Source organism: Gavia stellata, chromosome 25 (genome assembly GCF_030936135.1).
Source record: "Gavia stellata isolate bGavSte3 chromosome 25, bGavSte3.hap2, whole genome shotgun sequence".
Lineage (NCBI taxonomy): Eukaryota > Metazoa > Chordata > Aves > Gaviiformes > Gaviidae > Gavia > Gavia stellata.
Genome location: NC_082618.1, coordinates 5,661,372 through 5,683,737, shown reverse-complemented (window position 1 = coordinate 5,683,737; position 22,366 = coordinate 5,661,372). Strand labels below are relative to the sequence as shown.

The window sequence follows — 22,366 nt, the reverse complement described above, 5'->3', positions numbered from 1 at the left end:
TCCTCCAGAAAGCAGCAGGACTCATACTGTGGCAGGACCATTGTGTGATGCTCACACAGCAGTGCATTGCTGGCATCTTTGCTGTCTCTGGGCTGACTAGTGGAATGGGTTGGTAGCTCCAATGTAGGCCATCCCCCTGCTCCCTGGCACAGACTGCTTTATATTTCCTTTATAATTTTTTTTTTTTACTTTTTGATGTTGTTGGGGCATGGGGACTCTATCATCTCTTTGCATTTCTCACCCTTTTGGAGTCTTTTTTTCATTGCTGTATTTAGCAGCTGCCTTTTTCCACACTGCCACTAGAGTTACAGTGCATCAGCTCCACAACTCAAGCTAGGAACCTAATTGTCAAAACACTGGACTGATCTGGGGTTTAATCAGGCTGCAGCAATAAGGACATGTCCCATCTACACTAAGGCTTTTAGCTTCCTATCTTGTTTACAGGTGTGATGTAGCTAGGACCCAAAAGAGGTTGAAATCATGGAAGCCTTAGTTTGTAACTTGATATTTGAGTGGAGGAGGACAGATATCTGTTATACCAGTGACTTCTCTGCTAAGAGTGTGCCTTGAAGGGGGCTTGTTAAACCAGGGCTGGGGCAAGAGAACAGGATACAGAACATCCTTTTCTGCCCCCAAAACACAGCTCTAAAATGCTGAAGGGCTGCCTTAGCTGCAATCTGTGCATGCCTCGACATGTTGCCTTCATTTTCTGATAGCACTGCACTAGCTCAGCCTGTGTTGCGAGCGCTTGTTGATAAGGCAACCTCAGATGCATGGAAAGGAGTGGAATACTCTTCAAGAAGGGATTTAGGCCACTTGTGGAGCAAATGTATATAAATCTGGGGAGCTGGGAGGGACCTCAACAGTGGGTTAGAAGAATTAACTGGAATGTAGCAATGGCATTGGGGGTGTTCACACTGCTCAGCTTTAGATGTCTCGCCCACTAATACTAGCACAATCTCTCTCTGTTTTCTTCAGAGCTGGTGGAAAGGTATGTGGGAAAGGGTAGTTTTCAGCAAGGGATTCAGAGCAGGATGCAGTACTTGGTGCCTGTGGCGGTAACGAAGGAGTTTGGTCGAGTTGGTGAGACTTGAGCTTTATTTCCAGCTGTGTAGCTGCTTTACTGTGCCGTGCCCAGGAGGAATCTGCTGTCTGTGTCTGTAAATCAGCCAGGATCTCAACTATTGCCCTTCACTATTTGCTTAGAGTTTTGTTGTGCTCTGAAAAAAAAAAAGTGCTACACAAAGCATGAAGGGCCACTACTGCTCTTGGAGATGTTCTTGCAGTGCCTAACCTGTTGCCCAGAAACTGTGATAGCCTCAGGGCTCCTCCATGCCATCAGTGAGCTGGGGTCTGGGGTCGTAGGCAGCAGTGGCAGCTGCGTGCTCCAAAGCACGTACGTGCCCCTCACTTTTTTTCCCCTCTTCAGTGTTTGAAGAAGCCCCGTGTTGCTGTACAGCCGCTTACTTCTCCAGCAGCCCTCCTGGGATGTCTGCCACAGTTATGTGTAGGGGCTTGCTTTTGGGGAAGACCAAAGTGAATGCTGAGGACTTAGACCTCAGATGCACGTTAATAAGAAGCTCTGCTTGCAAAGGTGGGCACCTCGGGGCAGGGGCTTTCTGCAGGAGGCTGCAGCAATTTGGGAACCAGCCTCGAGTTGGTGGCCAGCTCCTTCTCATCCCTGATTGTTTCACTCCTCCGTGGGATCACAAATGGACTTGACTTCATGGTCCTTTTTTTCCTGCTGACAACTGAATTGTTATGTGTGGAGTACATTGTACAGTCCGGAGCAAGAACCGGATAAGGTGCTTGTTTGGAACTTAAAAGCATGTTTTTAATACCAGGAAAGAAATGCTAGAGATAACATTGAAATGTTGATACTCCACTCTCATTAGTGCCTTGATTTTCCTCCTTGTGAGAGCCTCACCTGTAAACCTAGGAATTTTATCGCTGTTTTTTCCAGAAACGTGCAGAAGGGTGATGAGGACTGGTAGCAATCACAAATGTTGTATAACTCCAAATTGTAAGCTTGAAACACAATCTGAAAGACAAACTACTACGTCTCTGCGTTTGCTTTCAAGCGGGGAGCTGGAGCGTGCCTCTCTGGGTGGTGGGCCGGGTGCAAGGGGGACTGTGGGGCAGGCTGCGGGAGTCTGATGGGTGCTAGCTGCCTGTCAGGCTGGTGATGAAGGATGTGCACTGGGGATGAGCGGTACTACACGTTGGAAAATGCTTGTTGTGGGCCTGGAAACCAGTTATTTTTCCTTTCCAGCTCTTATCAGTTGATTTGGTAAAAGATTCACTCTCCCTACAGAGCCGTCAAAGGGATGGCATATTTCCAGTGAGTAGTTTCACGGCTTTAAAGTGGTAAAGGAAGCTCTGGCCTCTAAGAGTCACCATAGCGTCACTGCCAGCAGCGAGAACAGCCCCAAGCCTGGCTGGTGTGGGGAACAGACAGCAAACCTCCTTCCAGGAGGTAGGGTGGGCCCCTTGGCCCCCGCACTGGGGGGACATGCCTGTGTGCGAGGGAGCAGGTACCAGCCCCTAACCTTTCCATGCTGGGACAAGGCAACTGCCGCAGCCTTCCAGGTGAGTCCCGGGCACGGGACATGGCGGGATGGGCACAAAACCACAGTTCGGTGTTTTTTCCTTCTGCTCCCAGCTCTTTTGTGAGCTTCTTGGTGACCTTGGCAGATCACTTGGTCTCTTCCATCTCTACAGCTCCCACTGCGTCCCCAGGGCTGTTCCAAGTTCAGCTGCACGACTGCCACGGCACCTGCCTGTCACTTGCAATGTGTTATACCTGTTTTCGGTGGCCTTCAGACAGACATTTGTAAAGGTAAAGATTTTTTTCTAGCGAAGTCTGTTCCCTGCCTTTCCTGAGGGCAGTCATTTCACAGCGAAAGGCCGTTGTATAAATCAGCCGAGGACCTTTTGCTTCCCCGGCAGTGGAGTCCAAGCAAGTCCCAGGTCCCCACGGCTGGTGGCAAACTTGGAACTCCTTGCCCAGGGAAGGGAAATTGCTGGGAGAGAGGGAAGGGGTCAGGATGAGACAGTTGCAAATGTGTCTGAAAGCTGGAAGGAGGAATTAAATTTATAAGAGGGGGAGGTAAAAAATCCTCAGCTCATTGGCCTTTGGCATTTGCCTAACTAAGCTCACAGTAACGTTACTGATCGTGTGTTGCAGTACCAGGTCATTTCCTTGTAGGGGAGACAGAGAATCAAAGTTCCTAAAACGGAGGGGGGGGGGGGGGGGGGGGGGGGGGGAATCAATAAACCCCCAGTCCAGCCTGGGATGGCTGTCCCCGGGGAACGTGCTGTCCCCGAAGGCTTGTTATTTTGTGCCTCTGGTGCATTCCCAGTAAAGCTGTCACTTCTTTGAAGGTCAGGATTGCTTCTGCCCCAGAGTTAGGGTGCACAGTGAGGCCAGAAAGCCCCTTGGGTTGCCCCTGAGTCCCCGGGTGGTCACTGCAGAGTGATGAGATTCTGGGGACAAGTGCTGGGAGCTGAGCCAGCCATTCCCCTGTGCTCGGGGCAGCAGTCCTGCTGTGGGATGGATGGTCCTGGAAAGCCCTGCTCCTTTCCCTCCGCTCTACCACACCCACCGAGGTGCAAGAGAAAAGGAGTCAGGGCTATGTGGAGAAGCAGAACTGACTTGGACTGACATCACCGTCCTGGCTGGGAGCAAGTGGGGTCCTGCAGTGTGGGGAGGCCCGGCAGGAGACACCGATGCCAGAAGAAAACCGGGTCTGTACTTCTTTGCTTTCCTGTTGCTCATTTGTTCGTGGCAAAGCACATGCATGCAAACGGTTAGCCGGCACTGGGGGCGAGGTTAGCTGTCCCAGGGCCAGGGCACCGCCAAACACTGCTACCGTGGCTGTCCCGCTGGGTCCCGACTTGTTTGCCGGCACTGTGGAGGCTCCGTGGCCAAAAGTTCAGCCCCAGCCTGTGCTGGGGGCGGAGAAGAGCTGGAGAGGTGTGAGCTCGCACACGCCCTGTGTGAGAAACACGTGTGGAGGCAAAGCACCAACCGAACAGGTCCCTGTGTTCAGGCTGAGCTGGGCTTCCTTGTCTACCCCGGGGGTTTGGGATGGGTGTGATGACAGCCCAGCTCCTTCCCTGCAGGGAATAGAATGGGACGGGCTGTGCATAATGCCTGTCCCCACCCCGGGCACTCCACAGGCCAGGGATGATCCCAAACCATGGACCAGCTGTGTCCTGCCGTCCCTCGCGGCATGTCCCAGGGCTGCAATCTTTAACCTGCGTCCATTCACCCCGTGGGGGACGGTCACGGACTGGAGTCACCCCAGAGAGCTTCCACGGGGTCGATCCCAGAGCTGCTGTGGGTGGCAGTGGTGTCTGGGTGGCCCCGCACCCCTGAGCCCTCTGCTCAGATGCTGTCATGAAAGGGGGTGTCTCTGCAGCCCCGGGCATCGCTGCCCCAGAGCAGGTGGTTTTTTGAGTTGCTGCCCCCTCCTCACACCCCTCCTGGCCCCTCAGGTGCCTGCCAGCTTAGCCGGCGCAGACTTTGCACCTCCCCTGAGGGTTTTATTGACTCTGAAGTGAGCATCGACACAGCGGCAGGACCATGACCTCGGACGTGCCAGGGTCTGGCCGGCCGACGAAGGGGAACCAGCCCCGGGGTGACCCCACGCACGATGCTGGGGGCCGGGGCCTGGCCGCAGGGCTGCTCGGTGGGGGTCGGGGCAAGCTGTGTTTCTGGCTTCGGCCGGGCTGGGCTTAGCAGAGTCGTGACCTAGCTTCACAAAAAAAGGAGAGAGGAGAGCACTGGTGCCTCCCTGCCCATGGGAGCCGGGGCCTGGGGGTCCGGGTTGCGAAACCTCTCCTGCCCGGACCTTTGGGGACGTTTCCAGAGCTGCTTGTGCAACTCCCCGGTGGCGGCAGCGCAGGTGTTATGAGAGAGGCCTCTCCAAAACATCCGAATCATCTGGTTTGTGGTTAAATCAGGAGCGCTCGCTCGCCCTGGCTGTAAGCTGGCCCGGCGGAGCGGGCCCTCGTTTCCCAGGGCGGGTGGTGGTGACCTGCCGCTGGGTGCCGGCCTCCACCCCGGGGACCCCTGGCCCCCCGTGGGCCCTGCTCCGGGCAACCGGCCTCTGGGGGGGCTGGGGGGTCCCGCAGCACAGCCAGGCCCTGTGCACAGCCGTGGCCGGGGGTCCTGGGTGTGGGGGTCCCGGCTCGGACGGGGCCTGTGTCCAAAGCTGCTTCGCACCCTGACCCCAGCCCTGACCCCAAATCCTGACCCCATCTTGACCCCAATGCTGTCCCCAACCCTGACCCTCCCCAACCCCTATGTTGGCCTCAACCCGGACCCCCCCAACCCTCACCCCACACTTTGACCCAACCCTGACCCCACTTTGACCCCTGACCCCCTGCTTACACCCCACTGTGACCTCTGACACCTACCCCTCTGCACCCTGACCCCCAGCCTTGACCACACCGCACCCTAATCCTAACCCCCTCCCCTGCACCCCCGGTCCACCCTGACCTCTGACCCCTGGCACCCTGACTGCTCGCTGACCCCCACCTTGACCTTTGACCCCAGCGCCCCGCCCTGCCCCTAACCCCGACCCCGCACCCTCCCCAGGGCTCCCTGTCTCTTTAAGACCCGCCCCCCGACGCCGGGCGCGGTGGAGCCGTACCAACCGCGCCGCCGCAGAGGGGGGGATGTCCTCCAGCGGGCGCTCTCACCGCCCATTGGCGGGCGGCGGGGGCGGAGCGTGTCCCCACCCCGCGCCTGTGCCCCGGTGGTGCGATCCGCCCTACGTGCTAGCCGCGCCGGGGCTGCGGAGCGCCGCCGCCAGCCTCAGACGGGCCGGGCCGGGGCGGTGGGTGCCGGGGCCGCAGCTCCCCCGTGCTGGGGCGTGTGGGGCCGGGGATCGCGGGCGTCCGTGGCGGGGCGGGCGGCTGCCGGGGGAGCCGGTCGGTCCCTTGCGGCTGAGGCGTCCGGGTTCCCCTGAGGCTGAGGGGGCCCGGGGGTCCCCTGTGGCTGAGGGGGGGGCCGGGCCCGGGGGTCCCCTGTGGCTGAGGGGGGGCCGGGTTCGGACACCTGGGTCCTCTGTGATGGGGAGGGGAGGGCAGGGCTGGCATCCCCTGAGGGTGAGGGGCTGGGATGAGTGGGCCCCCTGTTAGACTGGGGGGACTGGTGTGACTGGGCCACCTGTTACTGGGATGACTGGGGTCCCCTGTATGGGGGGGCTGGTGTGAGTGGGCCCCTTGTTATTTGGGGGGGACTGGGGTGACTGGACACCCTGTTATTGTGGGGTCTGGTGTGACTGGGCCCCCTGTTATTTGGGGGGTGCCCCTATCACGCCTGCCTCCCCAGGGACTGTGGGGCAGGGGGCTTGCCAGCACCCAGGTGCCAGAGTCCCTGCCGTGGGGCGGAGGAGGGGGTGCGAGGCAGGGCGGGAGCCAGCGCCCGGGGCCCTGCCTGCCCCACAGGCTGCTCCCTGCCGAGCCTCCTGGCAGGTCCTGGGCCGGCAGCCTGCAAGGGGGGTGCTCCAGGGTGATGTCGCTTCCACAGTGCTGAAGGGTTGCTTGTACTTACCCCATCCCAGGCTGTTGCTGGTTAAAAGCCTTCAATTAACTTCTTTTTCTGGCCCTTCTCTGCAGAAAGTTACTCCCAGCATCTAATGGACACCTTTGCTGCACTCTGGGCTGTTTGCTGTCATTGTGCCTATTGCGCTTTATAAACTTTTGCGGTGTTGGAAGACTGTTTATCCCTGTCTTTTCCTGATGGAATTGCTTTAGAGAGTGAAGTTATGCCCTTAGGGAATGTGCTTGTCAGAGGAAATAATGGAAAAACCCCTGTTTGGGAATATTAAAGCTGGATTGGGTGAAGACACCTGGATCACAGTGTTGGGAGTTAGTCATCAATGTGGAATTGATTCTTAGGAAGTCGTCTTATTTGCAGGAGTAAGCACAGCTGGTGCAGCTTGGAGTGTGCTTTGGTCTGCCAGTGTTTAGACTATGGGTTACCTTGGGTTAGCTTTCAGAGCATGAAAAGAAATAGTCGTGCCTGGTGGAATGCATCTAGAGAAGAGGATCACTGCGGTTTTCGGCCTAATCTGAATGAATTTGGCAGACTGAAATGGGTTTGTACTTTTACAGCTCTTTTTAAAAAGCAGAAACATATATTCAGTTGAGAAGCTGGAAAAGTACCAGGAAGGATCAGGTCTCTGTTTCTAAATTCTGAAAGTGAAACAGTGTTGGTCGGGACATCCCTCCTTCCATAAGGCTTTATGCTTTGTGTGGACTGTAGTGAGGAGCTGTAGGATTTAATTTTTTCTTGTTAGCCAGCAGAGCTGTGCTTAATGGGGTGCACTGATGCACACATCCTTCTGCTAGACAGAAGGGAATGTGCTTTCTTTCAGTATTTCTGTAGTTCTCTGAGAAATCCTAATGAGCTGTTGTGCACATGCAGAGCAAACTTGCAGATTAATCTGCTGCAAATGAGGAAAACAGTGTTTTGTTGGGGAAGGGCTGGTGAGCCAAGGACGCCCTGGAGAACCTGAAGTTGTCCCAGTGCAGCTCTTAGTTTTCCTTCAGATGCATCTTGTGATGGTTGATTGCTCTGAAACAGGGTATGCATGGCACAGAGTGTGTGGATTCAGAGAGTCTTCTGTGTTGCACGTGGATGTGATGGTGCATGAGAGCTAGATTTGCAAAACACTTTCCTATGAAGCGAGGAAGAAGTAGGGAGGATACCGGTGCTACAGGAAAAAAAACCTGATGCAACTGAGCGCTCTCTTTTAATCTAGTGTAAAAGCCTTGGAGAGTAAGGTGAAGAGTGGGCAGGAAGGAGGAGGTAGTGTCACACAGCTGGCTTAACACTATTAATTAGTCCTGCTCTAATTGTGACAGACTAAAACCTCTTGCTTTATCATCACTTTACAGTTGCCTCCTGTTCAGTCAATAACCTCTGGGGTTGTGCCTTCTGGCTAGCCAAGGTTGAGCAAGTAAGTGCCATCTGCAACTTTTGTTTTGTTTCTTCCAGAGCAGCTGGAGGAGCTCGACGGGGCCATACAACCAAAACTCCTTGTCTGGCCTTGAGGGAGGCTTTCCCCGCTGCTCACCGCCCTTCGTGCTGGAGCTCACAGGCCCCATCAGTGCTTGCTTGCAGAGCCGTTGGTGCAAGGTAACCTCTTTCCTTTGAGCATTGCAGGGTGTGGAGCAACTGTGGGCACAGTTGGGTTTGGGGAGGTTGGCTGGCAGTGAGACCTGACGGGCCAGGAGCTGGGAGCGATGGTTTCTTTACCCAGTTCACCCGCAGCAAAAGTGACGTGTGGAACTGCGTCCGGACTGAAATCTCATGTTTGCTCAGTTCTGAAGGACTAGGGAAAAGGCTTCGCTGCTCGGGTCTGTGCTCCTGCTATCTCCTCCCCATCCCTTTCCTCTGGTGTAAAAGAAAGCCACCCGGTAGTAACCTCCGCTGACACTGAACTTTGTTCTGTTTCCTGACGTGGGCTCTCCTACCTTTAAAAACACAATTCGTAGAACTTGCATAAGTTGCTTTCCCAATGCGATCATTTGATCCGAGTGGTGAGATTACTTTATATGCATTATTGTTGAGAGTGAGTCATGAGTGCTGCAGTGACAGGTGCACTTATGCCAAGATTGTTTTTTTGTTGAGTTTGAAATTTCATGTATCAGAACAAATAATTACAGGTTGCTCGTAATCTCTTGGTGCTTATCCCCAAGTAAACACTCAAGTCAATTGTGTGCTGCTGATTGCTCATGGAATCCAGAAAGACTAAAGGAGGAGCACTTGTATCTCTGGTGGCTTCTCTAGGGCCACAAGTCCAAAGAGTGGCTGAGTTTGACCTACGGTGGAAGATTATTGTAGTATTCTTGCTTAGTTATCAGCTGCTTCTGGGCCTCCAGTTACTCCTTTGCAAGGAATGACATAGAATTATTGGCTAATTTTCCTTTCCCTTCTTGCTGCATGGAGTAGGAGATGGGGAGGTTCAGAGTTAAAGATGGGGTTGGATTTTTTTCTCCTTGGAAAATGTGGCTCTGGCAGTGCATGTGCAAGTCTGCTGGGAAGGTTTAGTAACCAGCTTAGGGAGTTGGTAGGTCTGTCTTTGCGGCGCTGGCAAGTACGCTGGATCTTGCTGCGTGGTTGCTTGTGAAATGCATCTATTGACTTGCTTTCACGGGTCATTGCTAGCATCTCTTGGTTCTAGTTAACTCCAAGCTTTAGAGGAGCAAGCTGATAAAATGCCTGCAAGGATTGTGCAAGCCCTGGTTGTGTAACAGGGCTGTATGCATAACCGCTGGAAGTAAGAGGAGCAGCTCGTGTTACGAAGGGAAAGAAGAATCCTGTGTCAAGTATCTTCTGTTTATGTTGACCGTACTGGGGTGGGAGTGTAGAGATGGAGAGCTGTGGTTTTTGCAAGTCAGGATCAGCCCTTCAGCCTGTGACCCCACTTATTCCCTGCCTGACTTGTCTGTTGTCCTGTGGCCTCGTGTCCCTTTTTGGCACAGGGATATCTGCTTTCGGTAGGGGATCCATGTTCTGGGGTCTGCTGGTGCACGCAGTTGTGTGTGATTGCAGCAGACTGGGCTGGGTGGCTGTCTACATTTCCCAAGCATTCTAAAAAGTAAAATACAGCTCAGATCGCCTTACCCATAGCAGGCAGGGAGGTTCGCAGGGTGGCTGCACACACTTCTAATAGGGCAGCCAGATGTGAATTCTGAGTCTAGGACTGGGAGGACAGCCCTTTTGCTGAGTTACCACGTGATGTAAGGATTGTGCAGTAACACCTTCCCTTACGGCAAAGTAAGAGACAGGCATATAATGTCCGAAAAGCTCTCACATTCTCAGAGGAAAGCTACCTTATAAATACAAAATGTCCCAGTTCCATACAAAGAGTGCTTGGTTTTCTTTAAATAAATAAATCCCCAAAATGTACTGTTCCGATCAGAGGTCTTCGCAGTTCTTAAACCTTTGCAGGATCTATTCAACCATGTTCCTCTGATGCTTTTCCAGCTGTTAGTTTCAAAGGAAACCTCCCAAACAGGGGCAGCATTAGAGGGTTTTACTGTGCAAACTCTTCCTGGTGGAAAAGGTCAAAGTCTGTGGCTACCAATGCTGTCTGTGCTTTTCACACCAACCCTCAACAAATGCAGGCAGGGGGTAAGCAAACAGCCAGTTTGGAGGAGGATGGTTTTCACTGAACTTCCACCTGTGGCAGCATTGGGTACAACATTTGCAGAAGAGGCTGCTGAAAAAATACCATATTCCTCTCTTGATCTTAAAAAAACATCTTCAGCAGGACCTGAACCATGCAAAATATGTGCTTGAATGGGTTGCTCCTGAGATTTTGCAGCATAGCCCTCTGAGCAATTGGTTTGACTGAGTAGTGCCCATGGTGGTTAGCAAAAGGGTGGTCTAAAACTCCTGCAGTCTTATCCCAACTCCCGAATATTGGCAGTGTTGAGACCCCTATTCACTTTCAAATGATGCCTGAAGCATGATGCACTGATTTTGTCCCTCCCTGGGAGGGAAGGCTGGGGAACAGTATTAGTTGGCAGGGGGTTCAATTTACCTTCTGTTCTCAGGTTTTGTTTATCCTGTAATCCTGAACGCTTGTTTTTCTGTGCTGGCTCACGTTAATTGCCGTGAAGGAAGGTGTTCAGGTGCCTAAGCCGGTGAGATGCCCCACATCCTTGTTTAAAGGTTGAGAGATGGGCTTTTATGTAGTGAAAGGAAGTGTGCACATTCAGTAATTCTGGGTTGCTTTCTTCTAAGGCAGATTGGCAAGTTTTAATTCATTTTTGTGTCGGATAATGCTTTAAGTCCTTTGGTTCAGTGTACTGGGCTTACTGCCTAGCCCCACCTTGGTATACCCATAGGGTAGAGTTGCTTTCTGCCTCAGTAAAACCATTCCTCTTGTTGTTGTTCTCTTCCTTGGTTTTATGGCTGCTCTGCTGCCCTTGAATAAGACCTGTTGCCCAGAAAAAAAAAATCAAAGTGTGACAGTGAAAGCTCAAATATGCAGTATTTCAAGCTCTAGACTGACTGGTGCACGCTCCGCATCTGTCTCATGCCTAAAATAGAAGTTCTGCCGATATCTGAGCCGGTGTGTCAAGGTCTGGCTAGAAGAGACCTTGCACAGTGAGAGTAATTTGTTCTGTTTCACCAAAAAACTAGCTTTGAGTTGGGTGTGTATTTCTTACGGTTGCTTGAGGTGCTGCTGCAACCACGTCCTTTGTTTGTATTGGGGTTTCTGAGTTGCTGGAAGTGCCGAGAGGCCCATGGAGAGTCACTTTCCCAGTATTGTGTGAAAAAGAGACTCTGCTGCTTTCCACCCTTCTTTACTGAGCTGATGGTGGGTAATGGGAAGCTGTGGGATGTGCTGGGATTTTTTTTTTAAATACGTGGGAAGACAGTGATACGGAAGCGCTAGGTGTAGTGAGCCTTCACGGGTAGTGAAAGCCAAACCTCGTTGTTGCGGGCACTGGTGAAAGTCAGCCCTGCATCACCGCTCATTATCACTGTGATGAGGAAAGCACCCCTTTGGCTCGCCATGTGTGGTGGCTGCCCTGTTTCACAGCAAGCACCAATGCGGGTGCTCGAGCTGAGGCTAATGGGGTGAGGAAGCCGTGAGGTTTCCCACCATGCCTTCTTTCCTCCGTGCAGCCTCCAGGAGCCCAGGGACTCGCCTATAGGGTGAGCCCAGCCAAAGCAGGGAGCCTGCAGACCAGACCAAGCATGGTCACTCATCTGGCCAGACCAAAGGCCTCTTACTGGCGGGAAACGCAATCTCTGTGCAGCAGAGCTACAGAGAAAAGGCTAATCCAAGGACTGTTGAAGGCAATGTTAAATAACCTGGATCTGAGTGCCAACTTCAGTGGTCTGCTTTTGTTTTGGAAAGGACCACTTTTCTTGCCAGGTCTTCTGTTACTAAAAAGGAAGGGAAAAAGAGCTAATTTGAGACTTGCTGAGACTGGCACAGGGTGATGTAAACAGAATTTCTTATTCTAATTGGTTGCATTCATGCCCAAAGAGGAATGAGAGAAGATCTATTTTTGCCCTAAGGGTCTCCTGGCCTAATACCCCACACTAGCATGCAGGAAAGTCTTCACTGCAGTGGGATTCAGAAGAGACTGGGCACAGGAGACGGGGCAGAAATGCCATCTCCACCACAGCCCTGCTTTCTTTCTGCTGCTCTTGCCTCTCCCCCTTCCTTGTGGGCTCATGTTCGTGGGGCTCCTCTTCCTGACACACACCAGTAACCCGCCTGTCTTGTATCTTTAGTGGGTGAAAGAAGAAAACCCTTTGCCGGTCACAAGACTGCATTCCTGTTTGTAAGCAAGTCTCTTCCTTCTCCTCCGCTGCCACCGCTGCGCGGAGCGACAGGGGCTTACTGCAGCTTCCTTCTGGTGCTGCTGTCTGTGCGAGCTCTCGACAAGCTTTGCAGATGCCGTGGGAATAGAGACCTGTGGGAGGGTCACTGGGTGGTTTTCTGTTTTTTCTGTCAAGGTGTCTTAGTTGGTTTTTGTGTTAGTTTCTATTTATTTTGCTGTTGTTTCTAAAGCTTGGGCTGCAGGTTAGCGCTGTACAAAGAGAAGGCGTTTCCATTTGCTTTGGCTGCTCATTTCCATGCTGTGTCTCCCCTCTGTCCTGAAGCTGTCTTTTGGGGCTGTGCCATGATGCCAGTGGAAATAACTGACGGACTTTTTTAAGGCTTCTTTCGAGGCTGATCATGCCCATGATCTGTCTTGTGCCATGGTCCTGTGCAAGAATGGTCAGCACAAGAGAGAGGGTGATCCCTGGGGCAGGCCAGGCACATGGTGAGGAGAGGAGTCTGGTCATGCACACCCACCTGCACCTAGGGAATTTGGGTTGGTCCTTCTCCATCAGAAAACTGACTCTTGCAGATCTTGTGGTAATGCTGACATCCTGAGCCACCCAGAGCATCCAGCACTAGAAATCGTGACAGCTGTGCTTCTGCTTTGTTCACTAATGCAATGGATGTGCTGAGTCAGTGACACGAGGGTCATCATCATGTGGCTGCAGAAAGCAAGAAAAGTGCTCTGCCAAGTCAGCTCTGCCAGCAGTGCCCCTTTGTCCCCTTCCCTGGTGTGGCTGTGCGGGGCTTTTACTGGGAGTCTGAACTGGAGAAAGCCAGTATGAAAGAACTGGTAGCTTTTTGAGTGTGTGCTGCTGGTAGAGGTGGTGGTGACTTGCATGGATTCCTGTTTACAAGCAACTGGAAAGCAATCCTTTGGTAAGTGTCCTTGCTGGATGTGAACGGCCTGGCTACCACGGAGGGACTGGGCACTTCAGGGCTTGTGTTGGAGGCGTGATGGTATTGCTGTGAGATGCGTGGCGAGCTTGTTCCTGCAGGCATGGTTTGACTTAACTGGCTACCTGGTGTCCCCGCTAGCAATTAGCGGAGACCCCCTGGCCCTCGCTGCGGGCTGGGGAAGGCTTGGCACTGGTGCAAGTGTCGGGTGGAGGGTGACTAATGGCATTGCATATGTTTATGTCACTTGATTCCTCCTTTGACTCAGTTGTCACAGAGTTTAGCGTGCACATATTACAAAATAGAGTTTCTGCCTGTGGCTCCTGTGTTTATCTGCTGGCATCCAAAGGACACTGATGCCGCTTGCTTCCTGTTGGGAAAACTCTGGCTGTTTGAATAAGCTCAGGGACATGGGAGATGAGGGTGCTGCCCTGTGCTAGGGCGGGCAGAGTCTGTAGGGCACAGCGGGCCTTGTGCCTATCGTCGCATGGGTGTGCGGGGATTGTGGGGAGCACTCTCTGCTGTATTGAGCTGAATTTGGGGGCTGCTTGGTGCTAGAGGCTGTGATCAGATGGCTGGTGTGATCCCAGTCTTGGGCTGTAGCTGGATCCCGGTTATCAGAGGTGGGAGTGGTGAGCAGCCGGGGGCTGTGCTTGGTCAGCAGTCTTCCTTCTCCTTTCCCTCTCATGTGAGCAGGGCTGACACGGCGGGTCACAGCGTGCTTATGATGGCACAGGGTAGGAGAGTCAAGGACAGAGCCTGGTCGCTCATTTTTGGAGCAAGAGTCACAGGCTGCAGTCCTGGTCTGGAACTGGGAAGCCAAATTGCCCTGAGATACTTGAAACTCATCACAAATCTTACATAAATAAAAACCTACTTCAACGTAAAGAGCCAACTTCCTGCCCAAATTGCCAACTTAGCTTCAGAGACAAGGCTTTTTCGTCACTAGAAGATACTACAATGTGACTTGCAGAAACATCCTTGTATTTGGCAGAAAGGGAGACCTCCCAGACACGTTTCATGACCACGATGCTGTGCCTGCCAGTTGGAGTGGAGGGCTCCAGCATGCTTTTGGGGGCATCTGCTGCACCATCTCCTAATGCTGCTGTCAGATGTGTGCAAGAGAGGGGAAGAATAGATCTCTTCAGGTTGCTGACCGCTTGGCTTTTAGGGCACTCCCTATCCTGTCTTGTTTGTTGTAATACTATTTTTATTCATATTTTAATATTTTTAACCCTATGATGTGGTAGCACCTTTAGTCCATGTGGAAATCGTGGGGGATTTGAGGATGCCTGGCACTGACAGTGCTTCCAGTCCTTTGCTTAAGATGTGCATGAGAAAGAGAAATATGTTTTTTAATATGAGAAGGAAGTGCCTCTGTTTGGCAGCATGGAAATGTGCAGAGAGGGTCCCTGGCGATTTGAATGATTGCGAGCTGCTGTGTAGCAAGCAAATTCCCAGGTTTAGAATCTGCATTCAGAGGCTGAAAAGCTGTGCTAAAATATAGCATCGCTTGATTGCAATCTTTCAAAATGTTGTGACTTTTCTTTGTGATGTAGATGCCTCACATCTCAGCTGAGACTGATTGCTTTACACCAGGTACTGTGGCAATAAACAAGGATCCAGGAACTGGAGCCATGATTTAAAAAAAAGGGGGAAATGAAAGTCTGTCTTATCTTGATTGAAGGTATAATGAGCATTGGGGATAAAATAACTAGCCTTGAAACTGATGTCAGGGGAACTTTTACTTCTGCATCATAAATGTCTTCCTCCCCACCACCCCCCCCCCCAAAAAAAACCCCAACAAACCAAAAACCTGTCTGATTCTATCAGAGTCCTTCCAGAGACTGCAGGATTTCCAGGATAGCTAAATTCCAAGTAAAAGTCAGGTTTCTTTTCACTGGAAGTTAGAAAAGGATATGTATTTGAAAATTGCTGTGAGCTTCTGGAAGATAATTGTTCCAGCCGATTAGATAAGACTGAGATAAATTGAGGAATATTCTTCCTGTGCTAGGTGAAGTGAGTTAAATAAATAGTTCCTGAGTTATGACAACCCTTTAAAAAAAGTGTGAGGTCTAATTCCACATCCTTTGCCTTTCTCTCGCTACATCTAAGCAAACCTTTCTTTGGCTCCATCACTAGAAAATGACTGTGTTTTCTTCCAGGGTTAGAGGTCAGTATATAATCTTCATGCTATGGAGACTTGTGAATGAAAAGAGAAGGCCAAACCAAGGCTCTCGTCCATGCACCAGACCCATAAGCCTCCAGAAATGGTGTTCTTCCCTCCGGCCATGGGTGTGGGGAGCGAGCGGGTGGTCCGGCTGCTGCTGCAGCTGGAGGGTTCTCCTTTGAAGTTTTGGAGAGCTGCAGCATGGTGAAGGCCAGGAGATAGTACAGCTTCCTCCCCCGTGTCTGTCCACGCTGTGTTCCCAGGAGCTTCCCTCCTGAGGATGCCTCCTTCCAAGGCATCGCTGCTTGGGAGAGCAGACCACCTCCGGGGGCTTGAAAAAGCAAAACGCCTCACAGCTGCTGCTTGTCCCCTCTGCTCTGGGAGGCCAGAAGCTCTGCTGCTTTGGGCATGGCAATGAATCGCTGCTGGAGATGTAGCCCTCACCTTGCTGATTAGCCCGGGAACTCATTCTCTTGTCCTGTGTAGGGGCAGCTGGCGAATATCCACGTCTGAGCTATCTGGAGCTGTGAGGGGAATTGCTGTGGGGCCAGGCATATGCAGCCTGTATGCATTCCACCCTGGGCTGGCTGCTACTCACCAAAGGCATGTCTAGCTTGAAACTGTCCTCCATGCTCAGTTTGTTACAAGGGATGCTGCTGTGCTCTGTGCAAGGAGGCTTTCTTAGGGCTTGGCTGCTGCGGGTGCTGGATTTGGTGCTCAGAAGGGAAGGGGTGCAGCTCCTGCCCAAAACCAGCTCAGTGTGGTCTCCATCAGCCTTGGGGTTTTTTCGTATCTTCCTCTGAGCAAAGGTTTGTCATTGCCTTATGTGCCAGGGGAAAGGACTTGTGAAGGCAATAAACCAGCAATTTTTTTCCCCCCCACTAGTGCATTCCCTCGGTGTCAGTTGCTGGATCTGCTCCTCACTGATTTACTGGAACCCAGCACTGAGGAGGAGAGTGAGCCTGCTGGGAGCCGTGCGTTGTTGGCAACTAAGCTCCAGTTGTGGAGGCTTTAACTTAACAGTTTAGTCTACAGTTGTACAGAAATAACAACCAGCTCTTGCTTGGCTCTGAGATCCAGCAATGGAAAGCCTGCCTGCAAGGGAGGGAGGACAGGGTGACCTGCCTGATGGAGAGGAATGGGCAATTTGCTTGTCTGCAGTTGCATCACTAACATTTTTCTTCCACCCCCCTGCTCAGTGTCATCTCTGGGAACCTAATGGGAAGCTTTGCAGTGGTGTTTTAGTGCCCTTTGTAGTACAGTCACTTGCCAAGTTCTCCACTGAATTAAACTTCTTGTGGGGCTGAGAGCTGGTTGGGCTACAAAAATACCCGGGAGCCCACCCATGATTGCTGCCAGGTGGCTGTGGACTTCTCCCTGCACTCGCAGGGCTGGCTTTTATAGCTGGTGGCCCGTGTCACAGTACTTTGTGTTCTCTGGAGCTGGACTTTTCCTTGGTGGGGTAACAAGAAGGGGTTCTTATTTGCTGAAGACCTTACCTGCTTTCCCTTGTTAGCAGTCCCTAAGCATCACCTTCCCTTTTCTTCCCAGCTCCTGAATGCATTAGCATAACCTTAAACTTCAGTCAGTTTTATTTCTTAGCCCAGGCACAACTTGGAGTTTGCTGTTCCTCTTTCAGTCCCCCAGGAAAGCTGTCTGGGAGCTTTTCTCCGGCAGGCACAGGTTTGCTGAACAGGTTAACTCTCCCCTCATGGTTCAGCCACAGGACATGTCCTTTCTCTCCGGTGGCACCCTCACGGCTCTAAGTTGCTTTTCTGTGTGCAAGTTCAAACGTCCATGGTCTCCTGGGTTGGCAGGATGCCCAAGTACAAGAAGAGAGTCACTTTGCCCTTATAAATCAAGTTTTGAGTTAATTATCTGTTTGGACAGAGTGCGTCCTTGTGTGTTGGGAAGATAATCTTGCGATCTGGACTAGGGTCAGAGGAGTTCAGAGCTTTGGCAGAGCAGCGGGAGGGAGGGAGCGAGCAATGGGTGGCTCCCCAGGGGAAGGATGGGGGCCATAGGGCTAGTTGGGGACTTGAGGGCTGGGTGCTAGTCCTTGTGCTACCGAGGACTTTGGGTATGGCCACGGGCAAGTCACAAGTCACTTAAACTCTGCCTCACAAGTTGAAGGGAGTAATTCGAGGAGATGGAAGTTAAACTGGGGAAGAGAGTAGAGGAAACTGGGAAGCCAGAGGCCCAAAAAGAGGTGGATAGTAAATCCAGTCTGCATACAGAGGTGAATAGTAGATCAGAAGTATTCATCATTTGTGTTGTAATGACCTAATGTAGGGGTGCTCACGGAACTACCATGCCGCAGTCCTGCTCCGCAGGTGTAGGTCAGTGGTAGGTCTGGGGCATCGTATCGCATTGTGGAAAAGGGGGAAAAAGCCCCAGATCTGTGGGGTGACTGGAAGAGTGGGGTCTTCCCCCCACTAACACTACATGGGCTCTGTGGTGAGTAAGGGCTTTAGTAAAGGCTGGCCATGAGTCCCTGCTGAGTTTTGCTGGGGCATTATTAGGAGTCAGGTTGGGCTCCCTGGCTGGAATGTGGGGCTGCTCCAATGGTGCTGGTGGAGGGGGAGCAGAAATCACTTCTGATGGATCAGCATGGATGCAATGGGAAGGGAAAAGCTTGGTGGGACAGTGAGATACCTTGGGATGCAAAAGGATCTCGTGGTATTGTGGTGCAGACTCTCTCTCCAAAGAGTTGTTGGGCTGCCTTGTGCTCCTAGCAGTAAGCGTATAGTGGAAAAGCATGTTCTGCACAGCCCTTAATGCTCTTCTGGTCTTCTGTGACACTGTGTGAGACTGCTGGTGTTAATTTATTTTCCTTTGTTTCCAGTGCCTCTGACTGTCATGGGGGATGCCAGGATGGAACCGACCATCTCCCCTCCCGACAACGCTGCACAGCAAGACTCTCTCTTCAGCATGACAGACGTATTTCTCATCTCGCTCATCACCGGGCTTTTTACTTACTGGTTCTTTTTCCGCAAGAAAAAGGAGGAAGTCCCAGAGCTCCCCAAAATACAATCAGTGTAAGTAACAACTCTCAGGCAGCACAGGGTGAGTGTAGCTTTCCGTCTTGCTTATGGTGGGTCCTTGGAGGCTGCGCGGGAAGCTCAGCTGGATTCTGTGAGGTCCCCAGGTGAGGGGACTTAGTCCCAAAGTGCATTTCTCTCCCCTCGCGTTTCTTCTGAGCTGTTCACCTTGCAATGCAGAAATCCCCGCGGAAGAGCCAGGCTGCAGTTCTGCTTTACTCCACCGTGTGGCCCAAATCAGTAATTTGCCTTTCCCAAGCAAGGCAAGAAAAGGCAAGGCAGAAAAGCCTCTGGCTGTACTTCAAAACTCTTAAGGATTGCTTTGGCTATTCTCTGTGTTTTCTGATAAAAGTCATATTTAGATAAATCTGGAGAAAGGTGGACTTGCTCTTAAGCAGGTTTCCTATCGGAAATCTTACCTACCCTTAGCTATGAAGAGAAGAAATAGTCTTGGGGAGCTGCGAGATAGTTTTTGGGCATGAGCTGCTTGGCAGCTCTTGTGAAACTTGCTTGGCTTTGATGCCAGGTTACCGCAGCAGCAGCAGACTGGATTTGGAGGGGGAGAGGTTCTTGTTCCACCCTGTCTGCTGCAAAGGGCTTAGGGCCAGAAGCAAGCCATGTTAGTGGAGATCTGGGTGCAATTAGTTCCTTGTCTCAGTCACATACCAAACTTAACATCAGTTTTCTGCTGGGCTTTTTAGCTCATTCCTTCTGTTTCCTCCTTGGAGCATTGGTAAGAGCAGTAAAGAGGTTTGAAACCCACTGCAGCAGAGACCGTAGGAGCTGGTGTTGTACAATACTTTTCCCTTCAGTCTCCTGGGATCTGTTCCCTGCATGGGTGCAGCTTGCCCCAAAGAGAAGGCCAGCCTCAGCCATAGCCCAGCTCTGTGCTTTCCGGTATCAGGCCTTTGCAGAAGGTAACTGCACAACAAAGGTGAATCCTCTGAGTTTGTAAAGCTGGCTGCGAATTCACTGTAGGCCCCCCCAGTCCTGGGTGGTTGGTTGTGAGGCCATGCCGTGAGGAGGGGAAAAGTGATGGCTGGCTGCTTGCAGTAGGTTCAAGATTTAACACATACAGTTGCACCAGCAAGGCATCCTGCATGAAGTGGGTTTCTCCCCATGGCACTTAGCAGGTGCTGCTCTGGCAAGAAATACTTGTCAGTCCTTCATTTCAAAGTGTTACAGCCTCGTCTGGAAAGAAGCTGTGGCAGGACCTGTCCATAGGCTGCTTGGATGAGGATGTTTGGTGATAAGTGAAGGCATTTCAGCAGGGGGTTGATGCTCCTGTTACCCTGTGTGTAAAAGCTAAATCAAACACAGCAAGCAGTTGTGGGTCTGTTGTCTCAGACCTGTATGTCTACCTTAGTGGGTTATGCTGCTTTCAGTTTTCAGCGCTCGTCATCCAGTGTTTGTGTTGTAATTCAGGTCATATTGAAAAGGAGCAGGTTTGGTCTCATCGTATCTGCTTTGGTCAGATCATGACACTCTCCCCTGGTGGCAGAGCCCTCTGCTTGAAGGCAAGCCTGGGATGCCAGGTCTGTTGTGAAATCCCCGGGTAATGGGAAGAGTAGCACATAGCTCAGAGAAAACCCTAAGGCAGGCTGCACGCACTGGTGTTGCAGGAGGATGGAAAGTGTGTTTTCTTGCTGGGAGGGGTTTAAAAGGAAGAAATGTTCCTGGCTGTGGTACCTTGTGCGTACAGGTGTGCATGAGGCTGGTAGCAACACGGCTATTTGTGCCTGCTCGGCCTTACCTTGGGAATTTGTTTTGTTGAATCAGTCAGATACTTTCCCTGTTGTGCCTGCAAGAAAGGGCTGTGTGTATCGGTGCGTGTGGTTGCCTCTGGAGATTGTAATGAGAACGGCTGTGTTGCGATGAGAGCTAAGCTGGCTGGAGAAATGCCACTATCCATCTGAAATTAGATCCTGACACAGCGCAGATCGACTTGGGGAGCTCCCATGCTCACCGTCCTTGTGACTGTTTCCACCTACTACCCATCACGTGCAGCTCTTCCAGAGGCTGTCGTGACCTTGCAGAGAAGTCACAGTGCCGAGGGGCTTGCTAACCACCCCGGGCGTGTGTTACTGCCTTGTCCTGCTGCAGGACCTCAGCACATGGGCTTCCGCCTGTGACTGGCTGGAGGTTTTGGCTTTGAGCTGACTCAGGGGCATTTTGCCCCTGTTTCTTGTGTGGGGTCTGTGCTGCCTTCTCCATCTGCATGGGAGATGGCTGGCAGGGAGCACTGTGTGCAATTGCTGCTTGTGAGAGTTGTGGAAGAGCAGCACCTCCCATCACTGATAACCAGGGAGGGGTGAGGTTGCTCCGGACCTTGTCTGATAATTCATTTTGGAAAAGTGACAGGTGAAGAGCACAAGAGGAGGATTTAAAGTAGTTTTTACCGTACCTTAAGCTTGACCCTGCATTGCCTGCTGCAGCCCTGCTGTGGTCATTGTAGCAAGCTGGTCTGAGCGCGGTGCGGACCCATAAGCCAAGGAAGGGGGTGGTGGCACATCCATTCTCTGGGATGGAGGCAGAAACTTTCTGCGGCTTTTGCAGTGTTATTTTATGGGACATCTGGAAGTGGGAGGGAAATGAGTGGGAAAAACAAGCTTGTTCAGCCTCGGATTTCCTTCCCTCCTGTCATCCTTGAGTCTGGGGTGGAGTTTCCTTTCTGATGAACAAGCAAATTGGCAAGATACAGGATCACACTGTCAGCTGCTGCCTGTGGCTGGCTGGATAGCAAGCTGGTCCATGGGCAGGCAGGGGCAGGCCCATCTGCAGGCAGGGAAGCTGTCCCGGACCCATGAAGGCAGAGAGCCTGTGGCAGGGCTGTCTCCGGCTGAAGTGGAGAGCCTTGACCTTAAGAGGTGTTGCTTTTCTTCAGCACGTTCTCTGCGGCTCTGCCTTGACTCACCAAACTGTCCTGAACTGCTTTATCTGATGGTATTGGGTGACCATTTCTGTCACTTTGGCCCCCAACAACTTCAGCTTCAGCCTCGGAAGACTGGAGGACAAAAGTGTTGATCAGCAACTCAGATGTGTCACAGTGGCTGCTGCTTTAATGGGTTTGCTTGCAACCTGGGAGAGTGCAAGCAGAGTCTCCGACCTGAACACAGGGTCTGGCACCTCAGTGCCCTCCTGGGGTTTTTGGGAGCCGTCGCTGAGCAACACGCCTTGATCAAGCCACGTCAGCTCAGCAGGGTCTGCAAAGGAAATGCTGCTGCTGCAACTGCCCTTGATTGTGGAAGAACAGATGCATGGTCAAAATACCCTGTTCTGGATGGTACCTGGGCTGGGTTCACTTTGCATGGCTCCACCAGCTTGCGTGGCCCTGGAACAGTCACAATCTTGCTCCTATGATGCATCTCTGGGTTCAGCCACAGCTTAGGTGCTTGCTGATCCCTCACCCTTGCAGCCAAGCGGAGCTGTTTTCCTGCCTGAAGCCCCCAGAGAAGGGACAGGGTCCTGCCTATGCAGAGGTTTCCCACGTACAAGATGTCCTGTACCTGTGTTGTGTAATACACGTGTGTGTGAGGCAGGCCGAGATGCCACCAATTGAGGATTGTTTGTGTGTTGACCATTTTCAGACTTAATTGAAACCACTGGAGCCGCCTTCCCCGCAGCCTGCTCTGCAGATGTCATTAGGGAGAATGGCTCTTGATCGCCACACAGCTGTGGCCACCACGCTTCCTCGCAGTGGCATTGCTGGGGAATGCACTAATTTATTTTTAATCCTTTGGCTGCGCCTCTTCTGCGTGTTTCACAATTGCAGATTTCTTTCCTTTCTTGTGTCCCCGCTCCAGAGTTGTGCAGACTGTTGCCCTGGGGAGTCGCAGGGAAGACATTGATTGGTATGCTGGGTGTCACCCCCTCCCTTCTCCCCC

General features: G+C 52.0%; 1 protein-coding gene across 1 annotated transcript in view; it reads left to right on the top strand.

Moving 5' to 3' along the window:
• Positions 1-8,046: 8,046 nt before the first annotated feature.
• Positions 8,047-22,366, top strand: part of LOC104253567 (NADPH--cytochrome P450 reductase) — a 29,344-nt gene continuing 15,024 nt past the window's right edge. The window contains exons 1-2 of the mRNA XM_059829147.1: positions 8,047-8,155; positions 18,287-18,479. Of these exons, the coding sequence (XP_059685130.1) occupies positions 18,301-18,479 (179 nt within the window). The 5' untranslated portion in view covers positions 8,047-8,155; positions 18,287-18,300. The remainder of the gene's footprint in view (positions 8,156-18,286; positions 18,480-22,366) is intronic.